The 24,374-nt window shown below is 39.0% G+C and overlaps 1 protein-coding gene across 3 annotated transcripts; it reads left to right on the forward strand.

Moving 5' to 3' along the window:
* Positions 1 to 4,105: 4,105 nt before the first annotated feature.
* Positions 4,106 to 24,292, forward strand: LOC102311463 (butyrophilin subfamily 1 member A1; the record flags this gene model as incomplete). Of its 3 annotated transcripts, none has more annotated exon segments than XM_042214630.1 (6): positions 4,106 to 4,302; positions 14,017 to 14,322; positions 16,149 to 16,178; positions 16,896 to 17,171; positions 23,736 to 23,840; positions 24,230 to 24,292. In XM_042214630.1, coding segments are annotated over 6 exon segments (856 nt in total), but the record flags the coding sequence as incomplete, so codon positions are not given.
* Between the last annotated feature and the right edge of the window lie 82 nt (positions 24,293 to 24,374).

Raw genomic sequence — 24,374 nt, forward strand, 5'->3', positions numbered from 1 at the left:
CTGATTTCCTGTTTCAGATCTGTGAGGTTCTGACTCGACTAGTGCAAGTAGTTTATGTGTGAATTTGTATTTAATGTTAAATTCATGTCTATGTAGATTTGTGATTTCTGCAAAGCAGTGCAAACATGTAACTGTCATCTTGACCCATTCAGCTACAAATTGGTAGCAGATTCATAGCTGATGCACTTATTTCTATTATTATTATTATTATTATTATTATTATTATTATTATTATTATTATTATTATTATTATTATTATTTGTACTAGTTGCAGTAGTAATATTATTAGTATTAGTATTATTGCTCTGTTGCCGACCAAAGTCACACCTGCTCCTGTGTTTGAAGCAAACATGTCAAAGGCAACAAAACTGCAACTTTCCTGCACAATAATTCTGGTTGTGCTTTCATCTCCAACCACTGTTCTTCCTTTAGCATGAGCAGTTTTGATTTTCCTTTCTTTTATTCATTACTGGTGGATGTTTAATATTTATAAGAGCTCTTTTAAAATAAAGCATCTACAGTAAATCTGTTCATAAACACTTTAGATTTTCACCTTAAACCTCTTGTAACATGTTCAGTCTCCGTATCTGTTCGCTGTGTGTTGCTATAAAGACAAAGCTGCTTTTCAGTGATTCAGAAATGAAAAATGTTTGATTTTACTTTTCAGAAATGTCCAAGAAATCAGACCTCATCTAGTTTAAATATTTGAATCCATGTACAAATATAGCCTGGCATCTAGCCCCGCACAGACCACCTCAGACTCTGTCAGCAGGACTAAATGTAAAAAACTCCTCATATATTTGAACTTACTGACTTCACTCAGCTTTATTTACCCAGAACTTTAACAGCCACTGACATTTAATCATCAGATCAGTGGAGTCCACACACAAATGAAATTATGTGATGTAAACATGTAATAACACAAGTTTGCATTTTACTCCCAGAAGACATTTTGTCTCATTGGTAGTTTTAATAAATAGTACTTGTTGTTGAAAGCATTATTTTATCCATGCAGAGTCTTTAAACTACAGCTCCTCATGTGATTCAGCAGACACCAGATCTACCACTTTCTTCCTTTTTCCACCTGCAGTGAAATCAGAGGTGCAGCAGGGCAGCTGCTCACATGAGTTCAGGAAGAACCGGGAATGATTTCAGGTTCTGAGATTAGAAGCGATGCTGTGAGGTGAACCCTGACACCCAACCCACTGCTGACTTTGACCTTTCCCACGGCACACACACACATTTTGCTGTGATAAACACACTCTCTCGATGGCTCTCTGTGGGAGAGTTAGTTCACATGACCACCGGGGTGCTGCTCCACCTGACCGAACTAAAGGGTCAAATAAATGTCTGTGACCAAGCTAAAGGGCCGTGTCATCGGTCAATCATGTGTGTGCACGTGAGTGAGCGTGTGCTTGAGATGATGTGTTTTTATGCTCTTCTTCTCAGCAGTGAGCTGCTGCAGAGAAACCGCCTTTTAATTAACTCTGACTTCTGACATAGTGAAATAACAGCGAGTGTTATTGGACATCAACAGAAAAATGTAAGATGTAACTGTGGATTTTACAAAAACTGCTGCTTTAGTGCCTGGACAGGTCACATGAGACTAAACAAAGATATAAAACAAGACACACATGTGATTTCATATTTGCTATTTTTAACTTGCTCTTTAAAGGTGATCTGTAAAGTGTTCCTTTATTGTCATTTTCACCTCAAATTTATTTTAAAAAGATCTAGTTGGTTGTTGGCTTCGTGGACAAAAGCAGCCTGTATGACATGGGCGCATGAACACTACGTATCGAACAAATTTTCACACTTGTATTAAAAACTGTCAGCACGCCTACATCACTGAGGGCCATGTGCATGTGAGTGAACTGGACCTTTAGCTTTCAGCAGCTGGAGTTCTGGAGCCAGGCTGTGCCCTTTGATGTTATTTCTATATCACATATATCATTAAACAATAATATAAGGTTCAATTTTGTTTGTTTCTATAATGATCTAACCATCTTCACCACGACCTCCCAGTGTGATCAACACTACACACTCCTGTGCATACAGCAACGAGCACGCCGACAACTCGTGCATTTAAAGAACAACTTCACAGACAGTATGATCGGTTTAGCTCAGGACATGTGAGCAGAGGTGACACAAATGTGCGTTTTCTTTTACATAAAACAAATAGAGTCCACATTTTCACAGGTAAATACAACAGAATACAATCCCAACATATTCACAGTTTTATAACTTATAACTTTTACAGTTTTAGAAATTGTCAAATTTCCATTCATGTGAGAACTATGTAGAAACCCACAAAAACAAGTACATGAAAATGCTTTTCGTTCGTTTGCTAACGTTTAAAACTGTCAGGGAGCGAAATAGAAGAAAAACAACGGACAAGGACATCTGCAGTATCAGGTAAAGGCAAACACAGCTGAGGTCTGTTCAAATCTTTTAAAGAACCAACAACAACAAAAGAGAACTCAGGAAGAGCAACCCTGCACCAGGCAGCACGATGCGGCAAATCCCACTAGAGGGCGCCAGAGAACAACCAATAAAGTAGCATCGTACTCATAATCAACACAACTCTTAATAGCCATACATGTAGTTTCTACACAGCAGAGGAACAAACTAACTGAACTAAATTGACACTCAGCACAAAGATTAACAGCTAGAAATATTCTAACAGTGTTTTAAGGTTTTTATGTGAAGCAGCTTTGCAGGTAAACTCGAGTCCTCTCCTGCACCTCCGACCGAGAGCCGCCAGTCTCCGGTGGCGTACAGGTGCTCCAGGAAAAGTATGTGCACCTACTGTAAAAGTGTGTAAAATATGTCATAAAAAGGTTTTTGTTCGTATGTTACACTTCAAATATCTGATTCATATAAAACTCCTTTTTGTACGCTTTTTTAAATAAAGCTTTGTCCAATGTACATGTGTTTTATTCTTTGGCCTTCGGAAACTGTAATAATTCATTTTGATACATAAAATATTCAAACTTTTTTGAGTATTTGAATAAAAAATCTTAAGCACTGATGAGCGCAGGCGGCTGAGAAGTGTTTGATGAAAAACGTTTTTCTTCTATGAGGCTGGATTTTCAGGTTCTGAGGAACCAAATGTGTAAATAATGAATTGTATGAATAAATAAAGGAGGCTAAATAGCAAGCAGTGCTAATGCGGAACTGTGTTCGTTTGCTGCTTCAATGAAAGCAGAAGGATAAATTTTAAATTACACCTTTGCCATCCTGTGATCTCATTTGGGAGAAAGAAGAAACTTTATGTTAGACTCTGTGTTAAATCCGGTCTCAGCTCTGCTCTGTTTTGGTCATACAAACGGAGTTTTTAGTGTTGCAATGTTACATTTAAAATTTTAACCTTGATAAAGTACAGAGTTCAGAAATATTTGCAAAAGCACTAATGGCATTTTTCTTAATGATTCTGAATGAGAGAACTACAATAATGTTATTAACAGGAAGTCGTTGGGGTCAACATGGACAGGACGATAGTTAAAAGCAGGATGTTGTGATCTCAGCGGGAGCCGAGAGGGAGGAAGTAGAGTTTGTATCAGGCCTTTCTTTTTTGTTTGTGTAAATAAATAAATAAATTCATATTTATGAATCTTTATAGAAACAGATTTGCAATAAATACACTGCAATCAAAACACGACTCTTTTCTGCCATACTGCTCCTTTTTGTTTCAACTTCATCGCTTTTAGCGGCCCTTAAGTTTACTGCAGATCACCTCACCATCAACCCAGTATCTCCGTTCAGACACACACCGTGTACGATGTGACTGCAGCTGCCGAACAAAGCTGCATCATAATGTTAATATCACAGAATCATCTGTAGTTTCCTTAGTTTTTGATCTCTCTCTCTCAGACACACTCACACACAAACAATTTTGGGAAATTGGGAACTGCTCCTAAAGATAACGAACTTTTTTTTTTCTTTATAACCCCCCCCCCCCAAAAAAAAACAAAAAAACAAAAACAAAAACAAACAAAAAACAAAAACCTGTTTATTTCTCCTGCAGTTGGACATTTTAATATGCCCGTGTTAAGGCTAAAATGCGCTGATGCTGTTTACTCCGGAAGTGCATTTATCTCCCGCTGCTTTCGCACACTAGAAACCGAAAGTGTTCAAAACTGCGTCAGAGCGCTGAGAGGAGAGGCTGTGAGTCCCGTTATTTTCGAGAGATACTGTATTCACAATCTTGGGAGATTTCTGCGGACATGGAGCTTCTATCACTTCTCTTTATGAGCTCCTGCTTCCTGACTTTGTCCGGACTGACGTTTGGTGATCAATCCGGTAAGAAAATCGTTAATTTATTATTTATTTACTGATCGTAGCCACACGCGCAGTTATGGAACAATGGAGTGTCTGTGAACACGCAGCAGCGTGGGGCCTTAAGACTGTTCAGGCGGATGGTTTCGTGGGTGGATGCCTGCACCATCCGTACCCATCACTTTATCTTTTAACGCAGCTGTCCGCATTGTGTTTTGCGTTATGTGAGTATACTGAGTATTACGGTAAACAAGACAAACCGAAGTCAACATTTTCAGGCGAACGTGTTTTCAACATCATGATTATTTATGGTCATTTATTAGAGAAACTCAGTTTCATTTGGAGATGTCTTTAACATTTAACATGTGATCTGCCATTAATAACGTAATAAACATGAAATTTCAGAAAAATACAGAAAAGATGTACAAAATCAAAATAATAACACACTGAATCAAAGTATAACTAACTTACTAATAACCACGTTTGTAAGTTACTAATTTGACTTTAGATCAGTGACGTTCGTCCTCACAGTGCCATTATCAAGTCAGTCTGTATTTCAAAGTAAAGGCCTTCGGAAATGTAATATATGGACATGTATATTCAGTGAGTGTCATGGTCCTGCGGCCAAGACTGAGTGACTTTGTGTTTGTGTCCCTTATTGTTATTATTCTCTTTATTATTCATGGGCTGTTTTGGGATGGTTTGTGTTTTGGGATTTTAGATACTGGGTTCTGGGTTTGTGCTCCCTCTATTGGTCCCTGGTGTCAGTGTTCCCCTGTCTCGTCAGGTTAACCAGGTCCAGCTGTGTCCCCCACCTGTGTGTGATTTCCCAGTGTCTCTTTGTGTACTTATAGTGTGTGATTTCCTCTGCTCCTCGTCGCGTCGTCTGTGTTCATACCTGGTGTAATACTCTGCATTTCTCCGTGAATCCCCTGCGTGCTCTCCCTGCGTTTCTGGAAATGAGGGCTGTAAAATACAGAGTCAGCATAGATTAGTGTGCATTATCTTAAACAAAAACATGATGATTATTTATGGTCATTTATTAGAGAAACTCAGTTTCATTTGGAGATGTCTTTAACTTTAGGTGTGGCCTCATCAACAGCGGTCTGTGCGCTGCTTCCTGAAACGCACATCCTTTTTCTTTCCTGTTGAGACACCAACTGTGTAACGTTTGCTTCTGAATATGAAATTTATGTGTGTGTCCGCTACATGAAGCTTTAAAGACACTATAGCTTTATGTTATACTGACCAACCACAACGAAATGAAAACTCAAGACTCACAAAAACTGAAAGAGCTGACACACACACACACACACACACACACACACACACACACACAGCTCTTGTTTTTTTTTCCTCTCAGGCTGTAGGTAATAATTAAAGTCTGGAATATTAGCTCGCTAACATTAGCAGCTGTGGTGCACATGGCTCTGATAAAGAGAAGTAAAAAATAGAAACAAGAAAATACATGAAAATCTGTGTGCACTTTTGGCAGGTACACAGAGATTTTAACTATGTTCAAAGAAACAGATTAAAAACCTGAAACACTAAAGTTGTGTTTGCTTAAAAAAATAAAATAAATGAATAAATCTCAGTTTCATTCCTGAGGAGCAGAAGGAGACTCTGCTCTAAGCACTCAGCGTGAGGACTGAGTGAAGAGTTATAAAGTTTTTAGAATTTGCATGTTTTCAGATATTTAATCAACTTACAGACAGAACAACAACACAGCTCTGCAACACCACTGACCAGTGAGACAATTAATGGGAGCAAAGAGCAGAAATTAATTTTTGACTCCTACAGTTTATAATAATGTGCATTACATGGAAAACAGGAAAAGACAGCAGCGTTTACATGTGTAAGGCAACTCAATTATTTTGTAACTGTAGGTGTAACACCCCTTTCTAAACTTGGGATACAGATTTGAATGTTGCGCAGTTAATGTTTGACTGCTGGAGCAAATTGAGTGACTAATGAAACGCTCTGAGAACTTGATTTTATCAACTTCACAAAAGAATAATGTCATATACATACAATGGAAACAACAGCATTACATGAAAGGAAAAGCTGGGACCAAAATCTTGGAAAATAATAAACAAACCACACCCCAGGGGATTTGGCTCAGTCTCTTGTGTCAGGCCACACCTTGCAGTGGGAGTCCAGCAATGAGCCCCTCCTTGCAGGGTGTGCAAAGTGAGGTCAATTCTGTCCAAACACTTAAGTAGACTTTGTACAGTTTGAGGCTCGTCCAAAGAATTTAACTTCCTTCTCAGAACAATCATCTCAAGGAATCCTGGAGGGGTGGCTCGCCATCTTTGGACTTTTCTTCAATGAACCTGTATAACACAGAGTAACATTCAGGAAGCTACATTTAGACATTCATACAAACTACAAAAACAAAACATATCCCCTTTTCTGTAAACTGCATTTACTTCACAATGAACACAACGAGGGTTTGACACAGGAACATACAGTGTCTACACCATAAATATAACCTGCAGTCTTTGCATACAGGGTTATAGGAAGCTAACAAAATGTGATGTAATCAAGCTCACAGGTGTTGAACAAAGGTTCGAAGGTTTTAATAACTGGTGAGATAAGAGTGAGTCTTGATGCAGCAGATGGATGGACCTGTGGCTGGATCAGTAACAGGCCCAGAGCTCCAGTTGAATCACACAGCAGCAAGGTGGAGGTGGTGTACTGGTATTGGCTGGTGTCACTGAAGATGAGCCAGTTGGACCTTTTCAGGCTGAAGATGGACACAAAGTCAACGCCCAAACAGACAGTTTTTGAAGAAACTTTGTTGCAGCTGACGTACAGGAAAAGGTCTGCATCTTTCAAGAAGACGTGATTTTCATGCAAGACGATGCTTCACATGTATCACAGCGCTGCACGGCACGGCTTTCCAGAAAAGACCTGAAAGATGAAAGAGTGACACGGCCCCTTCATCACCTGAACTAAAGTTTGCAATGGCTACAATGTAGCTGCCATCACCAGTGTGTGAATGTGTGTGTGAATGTGTGTGTGAATGGGTGGATGACTGGATATGTAAAGCGCTTTGGGGTCCTTAGGGACTAGAAAAGCGCTATATAAATACAGACCATTTACAGGCCATTTGTGGAGAATTTGTGGGTCCTTCTAAAACAGCAGAATTATGTTGAAGTAAAACTGTACACCTCTCTGAAGAGTGTCCAGGAGCTGTTGCCTAATAATTATCCACACACACATTCTCATATTTTTCCTTTCTTAAATATTCAGTTTTGACTTAAGATAATATCATTGGACCAAGATCTCTGTAGACATTCAACAATAACAATAACCTTCAAAAATAAAATATAAGATGCTTAATAATTGTGCACACAGTGTGTAGCTAAAGGGTAAAATAAATTATTATAATACAAATTATGCTGTGCTGAGGAAATGTGCACTAAAATATAAGGTGTGTGTGTGAGAGAGAGAGAGAGAAACTGAGGCTGGCCTTAACCTAGAGCTGGGCGATAGAACGATAACGATATGTATCGCGATATAACTTTTTCTCGATAGAAAAATTAAACTATCGCGATAGACCTCGCCACTCTTGTCCTCTTTAAAAAAAAGAAAAAGAAAAAAAGAACAGCCAATCCAAATTAAGTAGCGCAGAGCCGAACCAATCACAGCCGCAGCGTCACATCACGTGACTTGTTACGTACAGCACAAGTGCCAAGCCGCACATGTGTATTTGTTTGGGAAGCAGCCAGCCACCGGGTAATGGAGGAAATGAGTGTGCCAACTAGAAAAATCAACCGTGCGTGACCGAAGGTTACCGAAGAGAAAACAGGTGATGGTTCCAACGCCGGAGAGATTGTCGAACGGAAGAGCCATAAAAGTTCCGTAGTGTGAAGGTATTTCGGCTATTTCAAGTCTGACAAAAAACAGAGTAGCGTGCACTGTAAATTGTGCCGAAAGCAAGTCTGGAAATACAATAAACTGGTGCATGCTCAGGCTACGTCCACACGTACCCGGGTATTTTTGAAAACGCAGATTTTTTCTATGCGTTTGCACCTTTCGTCCACACGTAAATGGTGTTTTTGGTCACTGAAAACGAAGATTTTTGAAAACTCAGTTTTTGCATTTACTGGACTAGAAAAACGGAGAAAACGCAGCGTCAAAGGTGTGCGCATTTTTTGACGTCACACTGTGCGCCACGTTATTGTTTCGGTGAAATGAATTTCTACAATACTGTTACTGTTAATTCTACTCTCTGCAGTGTTTAAATGCTTACATATACACACAGTTACTGTCCCTCCACACATACGACTCGGTTCTGACTCGGTTCTGCTTCTATGCCCCAGCTTTGTTTACTTTTTCCCACCGAGGCTTCTAGACTTCTGATTGGCCAACATTTCTGCACGGTTAGGAATCTAGCGCCACCTGCTGCTTTGGCATGTTCATAGCAGCGTTTTCCTTCATTTCTGCCTTTATGTGTGGACGGGATTATTTTTTAAAACGAAAACGGAAAATCTCCGTTTTCAAAAATACCCGTGTACGTGTGGACGTAGCCTCAGTCTCTGACTGGAAGCGCTAATTCGTCATTCGGCTTTTGTCAGACTAAAGTAACTGTTAAAACTGTTTGAAAAGCTCAGCTATACAACAAGGAGAGATTGAGAATTTCCTTTTAGTTCTCAGTTTATTTGATATTGACAAAAGTTAGTCAGTTTTGTCTGTTCTTCTGTAAAACAAACTAAGATTTATTTTTAGAATTAATATTTTGTTTCTAAGTGGAATTGACAATTTAGTCTGTTTCGTTTGTTCTATTTTGAAACTTAAACGCTTTAGCGGCTGCCTTTTGTGTAGTTTGCAATATTTGCCTTTATTTATCTGAAAAAGTCTCATGTTCCTTAAGTACATCTACCCTGTTGAACTTATTATGGGAAATAAATATTTAAATAAAAACAAGCTGCTGATTATTTCACATTTTACTTGTGAGCAACGGCACATTTAAATCTTACAAATATAGTTATTTGGCTTATATCGTGATAGATATCGTTATCGCCTGAAATGAAAAAAACATATCGTGATATGAAAAAATCTCATATCGCCCAGCTCTACCTTAACCTTTGACCCTGCTGATTCTGGAGATAGGAGTGGATCCTCTGTTTCTACCTCAGCCTCTACACAAAGAGTTTTACCATAACCAGTCATTTCTGGTCGTGAATCGTTTTCCTGTCACATCTTCTGTGGAACTGTCACTGAAAAGTGGTGACAGATTACACCGGAAGTGTAGGCTTACTGCTTTTAGAGAACAGAAACTCTAAGAGGAGTGGCTGCGAGCTTCGTTATATTAGAAATATGCTATTTTTGATCGCCAGCAGATTTCTGCAGACATGGAGTTTCTACCACTTCTCTTTATGTGCTTCTGTTTCATGACTCTGTCCGGACTGACGTTTGGTGATCAATCCTTTAGGAAAATCGTTCAATAGAATGATCATAGGCGGAAGGGGAGTTATGGAACAATGGAGAGTCTGTGAACACGCAGCAGTGTGGGGCCTTAAGGCTGTTTGGGTGATGGTTTCGTGGGTGGATGCCTGCACCGTCCGTGCCCGTCACTTTATCTTTTAACACAGCTGTCCGCATTCTGTTTTGCGTCATGTGTATACTGAGTATTAAACGAGTAAACGAAACAAAGACCTGAAGTCAACATATTTTTCACCATAATTAATATGTGATCTGCCATTAATGACGTAATGAAATAAAAATACAGAAAAATACAAGATGTTAAAAAAAATCAAATTATTAACAGACGCAAAATCTAAATATAACAAACTTACTGATAACCACATTTGTAAGTTACTAATTTGACTTTAGATCAGCAATATTAACCCTCACAGGGCCAATATCAAATCAGTATGATACTCATAAGACATTTGTTGCCGGATACTCGATGGTCGGTTGCGTCGTGTGTCTGGCGACACTCTCAATGGAGGACTTTGAACGACATCTACCAATTCTGAACCACGATAAGAGAGTTCAGGCTGATTGGAGCCGGCTTATCGAAGAACAAGAAGTGGCTACAGCTGTTCAAAATCCCACAAGGCTGGCCGACATGATAGACGATGGGCAGGGCTGTGTGTACTCAGACTGTGTTTCTTTGAACGCTATATGGATAAAATCTTGGAGAAGAACAATGGGAATTGAGAGATTTGGTGACCAGTGATGGACATTAGACCAGCTGTAAAAATTGGAAGCAGTTTGTTCGCACTAACCAAAACAACTACCATCTTCATCTCAAGCGGCCCCCTGGCGCCAGCTGGATGCTCAAGGCAAAAGCTAACAGGAATAACAAATTCTCCCTTAGATAACAAGACTGTTTATTGTGACTCCTCGACCTCCTTCAAGGCCACCCGTGTCAACCGTTGATTGCTGACTTTTGCCTAACCGGGTGAAGAGACACTTTCTCTCGGCTGAACATGGAACACACACACACTCACACATACGCAAGTACACGGACACAGACCTGCACTCGAACTACTACTACTGTGTGACTGTCAAAACAGTGACAGATTAAACCGGAAGTGTAGGCTTACTGCTTTTAGAAACAGAACTCGATCAGTGCCTTAAGAGGAGTGGCTCTGAGTCCGTTATATTAGAGAGATACTATTTTTGAACCTCAGCAGATTTCTGCAGACATGGAGTTTCTATCACTTCTCTTTATGTGCTTCTGTTTCATGACTTTGTCCTGACTGACGTTTGGTGATCAATCCGGTAAGAAACGTATTGATGTAGAGGCTGAGTACGTTTGAAGCTGGTTGATGGGAATAAAGCGATGCCACTGTTACGAATAAAACTTGTGGTGTTGAGTAAGTCCAGTATCTCTAGCCGTACTTATCTTGTCCGTTTATTGCTCACCATCGGTTGCATTTGTTGTTCCACACTTCATCATAGTATCCAACATCATTCAGAATAAATCACATCAGCGCAGCGGCTACAAAAGGAATTTTATTATTATTTTGAAAAACTGAGCTCTGACACCATAAAGAAGCTACTTTGGCTCCATTATTCACAAGAGGTCTTCACAGCAGGCAGCTCTGCACATTTGGACTCCTTTGGTGACGCCTCCTCATCAGAGCAGGGAACTTTCTCTTGTTAGGTGAATGAGTATACCAGTGGAGCTGTTACTATTGACCATAATGATATGTGTCGATGTGAGCATTAATGGTTGACTGTCTCCCTGTGATAGATTTTCACAATTATATGAAGTTGTGCCTTCAGAATGAAGTCAGAATGATAATATAATTGAAAACAATGAACTCCATCATAGGGTATGCTGGAGTTTAATACTAATAACAGTTAACCAGCCATAATAATAGCAATAGTTCCAGTCTTTGTAATAATCATTGTAGCAATAACAGTAGCAAAAATAATTATAAAAATTGTTAAACTAAAATAATATCTTTATTATGATAGTAATGTATAACAATTCAAATGAATGTGTCAACAAAGCATAGTAAATTTGTTTTTATATATAGTTGTGGATAGGCGTAGCTTTGGCTCACGTGGTGTAGATAATAGTAGTAGTGATTGCTGTATCAGCTGTTCACGGCCCAAGGGAATTTTTGTGAACGAGTGGGTGGTGGGTCAAGTTGACTTTTGCTGACCGCTCAAGCCTGGAATATTTTGATCAGTTTTTCTATGGTTTTAAGGATATTGATAACAAATAAAGGAGTTTTTAAACTGGAACTTTGACTTGTTTTGAACCACGGGCGTGTCAACATTATTCAGCTGCTCGGCAACTCAAAGGTTTTATAGTCACCAATATATAGTATCTACAATTTAAAACATTTTTAACAACAATTTCTATATTTTTATGTATTTCATGATTTATTATATCACTAATGACTTGATACATGCTGTTTAATGATGAAATCACAAACTGCTTTTAGTTTGAAATCCAAGCTCAGTTTCCCTTACTGTAATACCCAGTATACATGCGTAACGCAGGACATAGTGAGGAGCTGGTTTGATCACTGTAGCAGATCAAGAAAATGAAAGTATCCTCTTGATTATTTCTGACACTCGTTGGTTCATTTGGAGACGTCTTTAGATGTGACATGTCAGCGGTTTGTGTGCTGCTTCCTGAAAACCCACAAAAAGCCCTTCGATTTGTCAGTTTTTAAGATTTCTTCATCATTAAAGTAATCCAGTAAGAGTTGCCACTATAAGTGTTGACAGTTGATTCATTTTCCAAACTGTAAAAACAGAGTGTGTGTCCCTGATGTTTCCCCCCGCCTCCTGGCTTACAGCGCTGATGTTGCTGCCATCATGTATCCCGGTTTAACCGCAGTAACTGGGCCTGTCAATCACAGAGGCTGTGGCGTGACCAATCACATGAGTGCCTTCTTCCTTTGTTTTCCGCCTCCAAACAGGAGCAGAGCTGCTGCAGGGTTTGCTAAGCAGAGACCTTCGACTGTGTTCTGGCTTCTTGGTGCACTTAGCTGCTGGTTGTTGTTGTGTTGACTGGCTGCATGTGACTTTATTTTATTAATGTTGTGTAATTCCACACATATGTTCTTGTTTTAACATATGACATAGAAACTGAACAACAGTGTTTCCTGAAAACCCTCTCCTGTCTGATCATTTCATAATAACATTTAAATTTACAATAATTGATTACACAGCAGTGGGGAGTAGACTTCATCACAGTAGATGTCTTTCTGAAAGTGCTGTAACTGAGATTAAGAGTATAATTCTCCCACTGTTATCATCTTCAGAGCAGCTACTCCAAAAGGAGTCGACATCTATTTAATAATTTTACCTCCTTACTGCGTATGACTCTGGATACTGTAGCTCCTGTAGTACTTGGCTTTCTGGTATAACTCTCAAATGTGCTGATTAAAGCAGGTAACTGTGATAAAATTGCTTTCAGAGCTGTTGCCCAAGCAAAGGGGGAGGGTGCATCTGACCCCCTCGGCTGTAATTGGTCCAGCCCAGAGTCGATCATGACCAATTCAGAGACTGACTGACTTCAGAAAACATAAATGTAATAAATAGAGTAAAGGTGAGCTATTATACTCATTTCTAGCTGCACTGGAACAGTTTAACATGATTGACAGTTCACAATGATCCTTGTGGTATTTCAGGAAGAGCTAGGACCCCAAATCCAGACTCATTAGCAGGTCTCAAACTTACAACAAACAAACTACCCACAGCGTTTTTGATGTGAAAAAGGCTGAGGATAGACAAGGGCTGTAAACCCACAGCAGGTGATTAGAGACAGTAGACACACCTGGCAACACAACTGAAACTCATCAGGGAAAATAAAACCGAGGAAAGTAAAACTGAACACTAAACACACTGAAGAAGGATCACTGAAATAAAACAGGAAATCACTAACACAGAGACAAGAACTCAAACATATGAAATGTCCACAGAAAGACAAACATGGAAAAAAGACACAAAACAAGACTGAGTGCAGAGAAAGGAAATACAAAGAGGAAGTAATAAACCGAAAGTCATCAATAACTAACAAGCATTAAAGGCACAAATAATAAAATCAGAAACCAATACAGAGGCCAAAATAACTATAAAACACAAAATACTATTTATCAAATTTATATTAGAAATATAATCAAAGTCTTCAGCTTCTTCACCCTCCATTTAAACCTGTCATTCAAACTGTGCAGTGGGGCGTGGACCACAGAAAAATGAGAAGAGGAACTAAACTGAAGAGTGAACTCACTGTTTAATTCATGTTTTGTCTTTCAGGGACATCTGTGACTGTGAAAGAAGGTGATGATGCCATTTTACCCTGTTCCCTCAGCACCAATGAGAACATTCAGGATGTGCGGTTTGACTGGACGAAGGAAGGAACTGAAAAGAAGGTGTATATACATGATACTGGGGTGGATCGTAGTCCTGCCCTCCGAGGTCGAGTCTCACGTTTTCCAGATGATCTGAAGAACGGCAACGCCTCCATAAGAATAAATAAAGTTCAACAGGAGGACGGAGGAATCTACACCTGTGACTTTCCAACCAGAAGAAAAACATTCAGGATTAAGCTTGTTGTTGTTGGTGAGTGCTGTTATCAGCTGATTATTTACAGATGAAACAGTCAGCATGCACATCAGGGTCTCACCCCTACAGCACACCTGTAGTGATATTTGCAATATTTGGTGGACAAACTGAGACCGTCCCTTCTGCATGCTGGTCCTGCTCCTGTCTACTTATCAGAAATCTGACGCACTCACAGAGTCGTCCTAAACTAAGTAAAATCTCTGTGACGTCTCAACTCTGTGAGGAACTTTACATCACACAGACCTCAGTGGACCTGTAGATGTAGAAGCTATGATCCAGTCTGATGCTCACATGTGTTTCTGGTACAGCAAACTGAGATAATCAGCTCAGATTTTGTTGAACATGCTTCCTGGAACAGAGTCTGGCTGAACCCCAAACATACACTGTATATAAAAGCTGGACACCATGACATCACTAACTGGTTAATGACGTCCTGTTATGGTATCTCAAGCTGACTGTTTCACTGTCCCCATTTTGGTGTTTTGAATTATCTTTGCTTTATCCTAATTTTCCTAATTATCCTAAAAGTACTGATAACTTATTTAAACAGGTTTTTCACATTTGTGAAAGTGAAAGATTTCCTAAAACTAAATATAATATAATATATAATATAAATATAAGCAACTAATTCTGTTGCCTAAATCTGATCAAACTGTAACTGAAAAATATTGATCAAACAAAACAATACAAAACCACATTGGTTCTCAGCACCTGTGTTCAATTTTAACATGTTTCTCAAGTCTTCCTGGACTTCCTGAAACGTGTACCTGCAGTTCTCTGGATGCAGCTGCAGTTCTCTTATAATTTATTTACAAAGATTCAGCAGAGAGAAATCAGTTCAGTTCATTTCTGCTCTGTTTGGGGGAAATCTCTGTATTATTGAAGTGGGGGTCGCCTTCACTCAGCATGACTGAAGAGTTTTAGGACAGAGTTTTGGTACTGCACCATCTGATCTCATAACGTCTCCCCCATAAAGAAAGCACAACAGGCAGAAGACATGATTTTGTGCAATTTGCAAAGTAAATTGTGTGCTGCAGACTTTATAATTCACATTTGTGTGATTTGTTTAAATATTTTATTCCTAAAAAGTAAAATCGTACAATTACATATGTTGTAAGGCCACAAAACCACATCTGTTCACAACAGTTACAAAACTGACAGCAACTTCAAAAGAAGATTTTGTGCTGATGCAGATGTTTGTAAATCTGACCCTAAATGTTCCTTCTTTAAAATTCTAATCCTTGTAATGAAGGGATCTTTTTTACAGGCTGTTCTTGCTTATATGACCAAACATCAGAGTTAGGACAAATCGTGCTACATCATTAAGGACAGATTAATGTAAGGTCGTTCCCACTGTCAGCACACGCCTCTTCTCTTTTCCTAACTCCGTGTCAATTCCCCACCTTTCCTTGAAAAAGAAGTTAAAATAGCAGCTATGAGGTGCAAATGGAACTTAACCTCCTATGTGCATGCTGGTCCTGCGTATGTCAAGTTATCTAAAATTTGAGGAGTCTTCAAAAAAAAGGAAGAAAAAAAATAAAATCTCTGTGAATGAAAATATTAATTTCTCCTTATAGTTCAGACACACAGCTGTTCAAAGTGTGACTCACTGTGTGATTGTCACCCACCCACCAGGATAAACCAGCCTCCAGTTTAAATGTTTAAGGATTTTTTTTTATCTGTGACTGTGCTTTCTTTGGCGATTATAAAAAAAACATGTCTAACATAGCAGCACTTCTGAGTTTATTTTCATCAGTTTTATCTGTCTGCCAAATTGATGAGACCACAATCACCTCTAACATGTGTGTTTTTTCTCCTTTCAGACTCCGTGTTAAAGGTCCGAAACGTCCCAGGTGAGTCCCGTTTGTGGTGAGGCACGGTTAAAAATTGATCCATCAACGACTTTACTGTCTTTTGGTTGGAACCCTGCAAAGCATTTACTGATTATTTTTTATAAACAGTTCAGGGAAATAAAGCTGTTTTAATTGTATTTGTAAATGTATATGTAAATATTTGCTGTGGGTTTTTGCTACATTATCTAATTAATTATTAGTTCAGTAACCAAAAATCTGTCAATGATCCGGGCACTGTGTTCGTTAGACGTAGCTGCTCAGTCCAGTAGAAACTACCGGATGAGATTTTGCTCAAACTGTATCACATCCCTCTCTGTGTAATTAAAATTTAAATTATGTGGAGAAATGTGGATTCAAATGTATTTTTATTTTGGAGAGCTTTTGTTGATGATATTTTTTATAACCTCCACAGTTATTACATTATTAAATGCCTGAATTTTTTTAAAAATGTTTTATATAACTCTTAGACAAACTCTGAGACGTCCAAACGTTTTCTGTGTAAAAATGTCTTTATGTGAGTCAAAAATATTGTTTAGAGTAAAAACTAAATTTGTCCTCAAACTTCAGAGCTGTGATGTTAGAAAAGTTAACACAGTACTCCGCTTTTTGTTCCCAAACACATTATAACCCACATCTGCACTTAGAGTAGCTGAACAGGAACAAATAACCAATTAACTGTGATTGTTCTTACATAATCTGTCTGTTATGTGTTCACAGGAGCAGCAGAGCCTCATGTCACAAGTCATGATCAAATAAATGGCGGGGTGCTGCTTCAGTGTGATGTTCAAAGTGGACTCCCCAAGCCTACAGTGGAGTGGCAGGACAGTAACGATCAAATCATTCCTTCTGAGGAGCTGCAGGTCTCTGAACAAGGAGGTCGCTTCCACATCACCCTCAAAGCTACTGTGGAAAAAAGTGGCCGCTATCACTGTGTCACCACACAGGAGGAAATCAAACATCAGGCACAAAAGGAAATCAATGTACATGTGAATGGTGAGTGGTATTTTAATCATTAAATGATTCTTATTGCTTTTGAAAAACGTAAATAATATTCTCAGATTAAATGCAAAGAGTGACGTCTTCAAGGAAACAAAAGATTAAATAATGAACTCGTAAAAACGTCAAATATCTGGAAAATGTCAGACTCACTGACACTGAAGCAAAAAGCAACTTTAATCTGAATTCAACTCATAAATGATTTTGTTTGTATATAAGACTTCTTACAGGTGTCATTATGTCCTGTTGTGGTCCCTGAATCCAGAGATGGGAGTTTCCCAACATACGAAGTTCCTAATTGTTGCTGCAAACCACACAAGACTTAATGATACAAACATAGCAGCAAATTTAAAATAACATATAATAGAGAGCAGTCTGAGCAGTCTTTCTGTATTGATGTTAATAAATTAAACAATAAAACCAAGAAAGAAACAGGACTCCCCATAATATACTGTGTATTAAAGATGAACAAGTGTTTGCTGAGGTCAGAGAGTGAGTGAGCTGAAGGGCTGTTTCCTGTAGATGTGGTGAGTGAAGGCTAATCCGTTAAAACGACTCGACTGAACGGACTTTTTAGTCACAAAGTAGGCTCGCACTGCTTTATCATCCTTTTTTATTCTAATAGGACCATAATTTATTTAATAAACAACATCTTGTTGTGTCTTGATGCTCTATCATCCAGGTAAGTAAATCCCCAAGGCCAGGGGGCCCAGGCCCATCCTCACCGGGCGTGAGAGGGAGAGCGGTTCCTATTCTCTGTGTGATGCTGGAATCTTCCAGGTCTTTGAAGCAGCTTTTGATGTTTGCAGTCACGGCAGCATAGCAGTAAACTCAGACCTACTCTGGGTCAGGTTCATTCAGTGCAAACATGATAAAATAAGACTTTGACTCAACACCAACCAGGACTGCAGCATTGCTGTTTGAGGAAGTGACATTAAACAGTTCATCGATGTTAAGACCAGTTCAAGTGAACCGAATATTTTGAGATCTGTTAGTGCACCTTGACTTATTACTTTTATACAGGTATAACACTTCAGTCAGGAGGGAGTAATTCACACATGTTAATGATTCCCAAAGTGTGGACTTCACCAATTAAAGAATCTGATCAAGGAACTGACCTGTTGTACTGTTGTATAATGTACTGTTTATAAGACTGGGGAAACCTGCAGTCAGCTGAGACTCAAGAAGTCACTTGGATGAGCGATGAAACGTTTCTCCCACTGAAAACGCTACGTCCAGGTGAACAGCATCAGCTTTGGGGGATTTACTTACTTGTATGATTGAGCATGCATCAAGACATTAAAGAATCTACTTTCAACAAGCAAATCATCAACATATAGACAGAGAGACTGTAACTTAGTCTAATGTGACTTGTAAGGGCTGCAGAAAGGTTCCAGATTTTACATTTAGCTGCAGTGTTCTTGAGTTTGAAAGTAGCTGAAATGTCATTTATTAGCACCTACTTTAACCTCCTAGGACCTGGCGTCCACATAAGTGGACATCACATTTTGGGATGTCTAGACCAAAATGCAAAATTTTGCTCTACAAGGACCTGATTTCCACTTACGAGGACATTATACTGCCACTGTTCTATTGAAATTTAAAGCGAATATCCTCATATGTGGATCTCATTCCTCTCAGAAACAAAAATCAGGTAAAAAAAAAATTCTGGTAATTCTTTGTTTTTACATTAATCGGGTCCCAAAATAGCAAAGAGAATTTAAAAATGCATGCCATGAAAGAGTTCGGGTCTTAGGAGGTTAAGAGAGAAATGTGGATTTTCCTCTCAACAGCTGACTAATATTTTTTGTGGTTCTGTCCTCTCCCAGTTTCTTTGAAAAAACAGAAAACACCACCGATGTTATTCTGTGGCCTATTTGTTCCTTGGTGTTCTGTTGCTGTCTTTGGATATTAATAATCTTATTGTTGAAGCAAACAAACAAAAGTTGCTACTAGAGATGCAGTGATTGACCAGCCTGTTCTCCGGTGCTCTCAGCCCTGTCCGGTGTACAGATGAACTTGTAAGGGTTAAACAGTGTTGTAGGAGTTGCTGATCGCAGTCTTCAGTATTGCTGTGTTTCCTCTACACTGGGATCACAAAAGCATAAATTCATATCAGGTGATTAAATCCATCTTGGTTAATTTAAATCTTGTGAGGCTTTAAAGAACAGAAAACCTGATGAATATAACCAGGATGAGTTAATCCTGGATCTGAAAGTTGATCTCGGGAGGCGTTTTAAGAGATTAATGAATGACCTATTGATCAATACATAAATAAATGAAACAAATATGTGGAGTGCAAATGTTATGGCATACAGTGGCATGTACACTGCACAGCGAAAAAAAAAGTCACACACTCAAACATCTCGGACCACAGCTAGCTTTGATGATGGCCCTTTTTCGCCATATTTATTTTCATGCAGAGTTTCAATAATTTTGAGAGTTTTGATGATGGGAGAATCGTACTGCTGTGTAAAGTCTTCTCCATCGGAAAGATTCAGAGTGGGGTTGACGTCTCGACTCTGTAGAGGCCAATGTGAATATGATCCCTTAAGCTCCCTGAGTCACACTTTCATAATTTGAGTCCATTGAATCCCAGCAGCGTCACCTTTGAATATGTCTATGCTTTTCCCCTTAATATGTATATGTCAGGACATTCAGTATATTTAGGTTGTCAGCTGACTTTATGTTTTAAGCACAAAACGCTGCTGAAGCTGGACCTACAATTTAATAGAGGACATTTGCCACGCATGCTCTGTTAAATCCAGATGGTGACTTGTTTTTTTTTTTGTTTTTTTTTTGTTGTGGGTCAGGCAGTATGTGTATATATATTAGTGCTGTCAGCGTTAATCTAATTAAAACAATGTTAACGCCATAACAGCATTAACGCAGCATTAATGCGTTAACGAGCTAACCGCGCTAACGAGCTAACCGCGCTAATGTGTTGACACCGTGCAGCCCTCGCACGGTGCAATCCGCATTAACAAGCTAACGGGGATTTGCCGCGTTAATGCGGTTATGGTGTTAACGTCATATTAACGAGATTAATGCTGACAGCACTAATATATATATATATAACAGTGTTGGACAGGAATGTTATGCATCAAGATGCTAATGTCAGTGATCATATTAAAGTTAACAATTCTGTTTTTAATTGTGTCAGATATGTTCTTCTATTACCTGCCTTATGGGCAGATAGGAAAAAAAATGAAATACACATTTTTCCATTGTTGCAATCCACTACGTTGCAATGAAGTCAGTAGATTATAGTAGGGAGGAGCAATATTAACTTTTATTGCATTAAGGTGAAGAACGTGATCATATGTCGTGTCCAAATTCATGGGCTGCATCGTCCTGAGGACCCGGCCTTCGTGGTCTACATGGGCCGCGTCCTTAGAAGATCAGGTAGGCTGGAAGTAAACAGCTGTGAAATTGGACGGTCTAGCCTTCAGATTTGCGTCACCGCTGTCTCAGTGGAGTTTACCTTGCTATCTAAAATATAACAGGACACTGGCGTAAATTCTCGACCGTCTCATACTTCTGTTTAATCAGTTTTTCATTTGACGTTTATTGAGCTGTGTGAAAACCAAAGAGGAATCCACCCGAGGGATTACTAAACTTTTATTTTATCTAATCCAACAACGTTAATCTCAGCCAAACTGATTTACTCACGAACAAATAAAACACTGAAAAAAGCCAAACAATAGCATTTTTAGGTTGTCTAAGTGACTTATATATTACGTTTAACCTGAGTAATGAAACTCCGCGGTGATCTGAAAATGATGTGCTGGGAGTTGTGCCGTTCTCAGCGCCTGTAGTGACCCTTGAGCTCCCGGCTTGCTATCAAGCAGGTGGGTAACAGACGTCTCTGAAAACGTCGGAGCACTTATGCGATATGCAAATATGCAATATCTTGATAAACCAAGCAGATATTTGAAGTTTACATGCCTATAGTTTCACCTGAAAATATCTTAAAATTTTATTTTGTGACCTAGAAAGAGTAATAAGAGTAATATTAAAAACTTAGTAGCAGCCGCCATTGTTGAAAACTGGAATTGGCTCGGCCGTTCTATGAATTCTGGGATATGGTGGGCCACGAAGGACACACCCGACCCATGCTTCAAATTCGAAGTATACAAAGTCTACAAATTTGGACAGCCTTCGGTGCGTCGCTGTGACATAATCGGTCTACAAATGCGGCCTCAGGAGGATGCAGACCATGAATTTGGACACCTTCGTCATGTCGCTGTGACGTCATTGCCTCCAAATACATCATTGCCTCATCCTTCCCCTGAATTCGGACACAGCAGCTTATGTTTTGGGACACAGCTTCTACTGCGCTACTGCGATAGCGCATGTTGATGATGTCATCAAGTTGCACCTGTTTTGGTTGAAAGCATTGCAGCAGCTGCTGTAAGCTTGGAGCTTACGCGTGGGGAGGAGGAGGTGAAGAAGACCGGTGTGACGTTGGTCATATTGACCTGGTTTGGTTTTAGGCAGTCGGAAGTTGAGCTGAAAAATATCATCTGCAAATTACGCCGGCCGACAGTAATAGTGAAGAGAAGGAATACAAGTAATTTGTTTTATCACCTCAAAATGAAGCATGTTTTGGAATATGAGGAAAGCCAAAATCTCCGCCTTCCACAAACACCCAGTCAGTAAAGTGGAAAGAAAAGAGGTGGCCCCACACACCAGCAGAGTGATATTTTCCAAGCCTTTTCCAAAGACACATTTTGACTTTATTTTAAACAATTTAGAATTTTGTGTTTTACCAATATTTTACTTGTATTTTTTTATTCAAAAAGAAATAATATGTAGACCTAAATTAACCTTGTATTTTCAGATCTCAGGAGTAAAATGGAATTTTTGAGCTCATCACAGTTTATTCTAGGAATGTTTATTTTGAAGGAGAGAGGGAGATTTTATAAGAACCGACTGCTGTTAGAGCAGTGTTGAAACTTTGCTTTAGGACCTTTCATTAAACTGAGCAGAGCAGAACTGAGCTGTCTTTTTCTCAGCAGGGCGCACACAGCGAACTTCTTTCTGTTGACTCTATAACAAACCAAAATTTAAATATCTGTCAAATTCAGTTGGGATAGGACTGAATGTGAGGCACCCTGAGGATTTTAAGCATTAAAAACAAGTTTCAGAGTTCTTGTCAAAGTAGTTTTAAGGTGTTCGACCCCCACACCACGTTACCTTTTTTGTTTTTGTTGTGACAATCGTTTGACACAGTACAGAGCGAAAAAGCTCATTTACTCTAACCTGATGTGGCAAGCAATATTGAGTTTTGCCAGTAGGTGTCAGTGTTGGCTTAGACAAGCGAGTGCTTCCAAAGTAATCTCACACAAAAGTAACACAGGCCAGTCATAATGGAAGCCGACAGTAAAACAGAACTGCTGTTTCTGTATTCTCTATTTACCGGAGCAATCACACATTTACCGATGTGACACAGTAACTAAGTCGTGTTTGGTGTTCATCCAACATCATACAGGTCAGGTGTGAAGATTTCAGGTGGAATAATTTGTAATATTGCAGCTCTTCACTGGATCAATTCTGAGCTCCATCTGAGCCTCAATCCTCAGCACTTCACACACAGTGACCAGAGATCTCTATCATTACAGTTAGCCCTGATATTGATTCTCCTTCAGCCTCTCCATATGGAAAAGATATATATAAATCTTATAAAGTTTGTATCTGTGAAGCTTGTATGAAAAGCATACAAGAGTGAAAACAGATATAAGATCCCTTGAAAAATTATATAATGAAACTTGTATGTTTTGGATACTTCCTAAAACAATGTATGAAAGTAATGAGAAAGTGGCCACTTTCATGAGTAAATTATGTAAGCCTGATATGATTCACTATATGAAGTAGGCCACATCTTATGCAAGTATTTTATAAGGTTTTTCTATTTATTTTCCACATGGGTGAGTTTAGAGCTGAGGCCCAATTATTTCTACTACTCAAAAACTGAGCAGCAATTTAATAAACTGAGTGACCCTAAGGTTTGAGAAATATGTACAGAGTAATTGACTTCCCTCTGTTGAATCTGTAACAAACAAAGCGAAATGTGTCTGAGAATACAACTACTAATGAAAAATTATTAGTCTTGGGGATCATAAAGATTTTTTTTTTGGCATACATAAAAATAGATCCTAACAGTCCAAAATTCTGCAGTGCAGAGAGTATGAAGGATGTTCAAATCTGCTGCTGCTCACAGACTCCTGCTTTCTTTTTACTGAGCCTCACATCTGACAACATGTGAGTCTGTGTGTAATCGAGGTCTCCTCCACCCTGAGCTTCTTAGATACACACATCATTAAAGTGAATCTCTTCAGACTAATGATTCCAGAAAACAAGGAATAAAGACAAAACTCCAACATCATCTTTACAGTTGAGAGCAGAACCAGAACCAGCCTGTGAGCTGTAGAGACGAGCAGGAGGAAACAGGAAGTTGGATCCATGCTGACATCACTGAGCTCGCTGGTTAAACCTGCCGTTTGTTCCTGACATGCAGTCACAGTCTGAGATACACCAATGTTTTCTCTTCTGTTCCAGAACCAAACACTGGATTGATTGTAGCTGTTGCTGGTGTTGCTGTTGGTTTTGCTGTTGTTCTTGCTGTTGTGATTCTTCTCAGGCGTTACATCAAGAATAAAAAAAGTAAGTTTAATGTATTTATGAACATTCTCATATTTTTGTGTGACCGTCATTTTTACAATCTTGCTTATTTCACTTTATTTTTTAATATATTAATGAAACAAACTGAAATGAACTAAAGCTTATTGTGAGGAAAGAGGAGGAACACACTGTAGAGGCTGATGAAGATGGTTAAACAGCAAACATCATGATTTATTCATAAAGACAGTTTAGCGTTTTGTCTGTAATCATAATAAAATTGGGTGAATCTGCCAGCTGTAGTTATGTTGCCATATCGGCAAGTATAATTCAAACACACTCATGTGTCATCGTGCACGCCACTACTCAAACACACAGCACTGCATTTCTGCTCAGTTATGACTTTTTAACACAGTTTGTTTTCCAATCTGCAGAAACAAACAAGAAGGAGTCGTCTGAACCCTCAGCCCAGGAACTGAAACCCAATGGTGAACAAAGTGTGTGAAGTACAGTGTGTGTGTTGCTTATGTTTGTTTTATGAGAACCAAATTAAGTTTTGGAGCACAGCAGCTTGGACAT

This window comes from Haplochromis burtoni, unplaced genomic scaffold, assembly GCF_018398535.1.
Source record: "Haplochromis burtoni strain Fernald_Lab_line unplaced genomic scaffold, NCSU_Asbu1 Contig_595, whole genome shotgun sequence".
NCBI classification, from domain to species: domain Eukaryota; kingdom Metazoa; phylum Chordata; class Actinopteri; order Cichliformes; family Cichlidae; genus Haplochromis; species Haplochromis burtoni.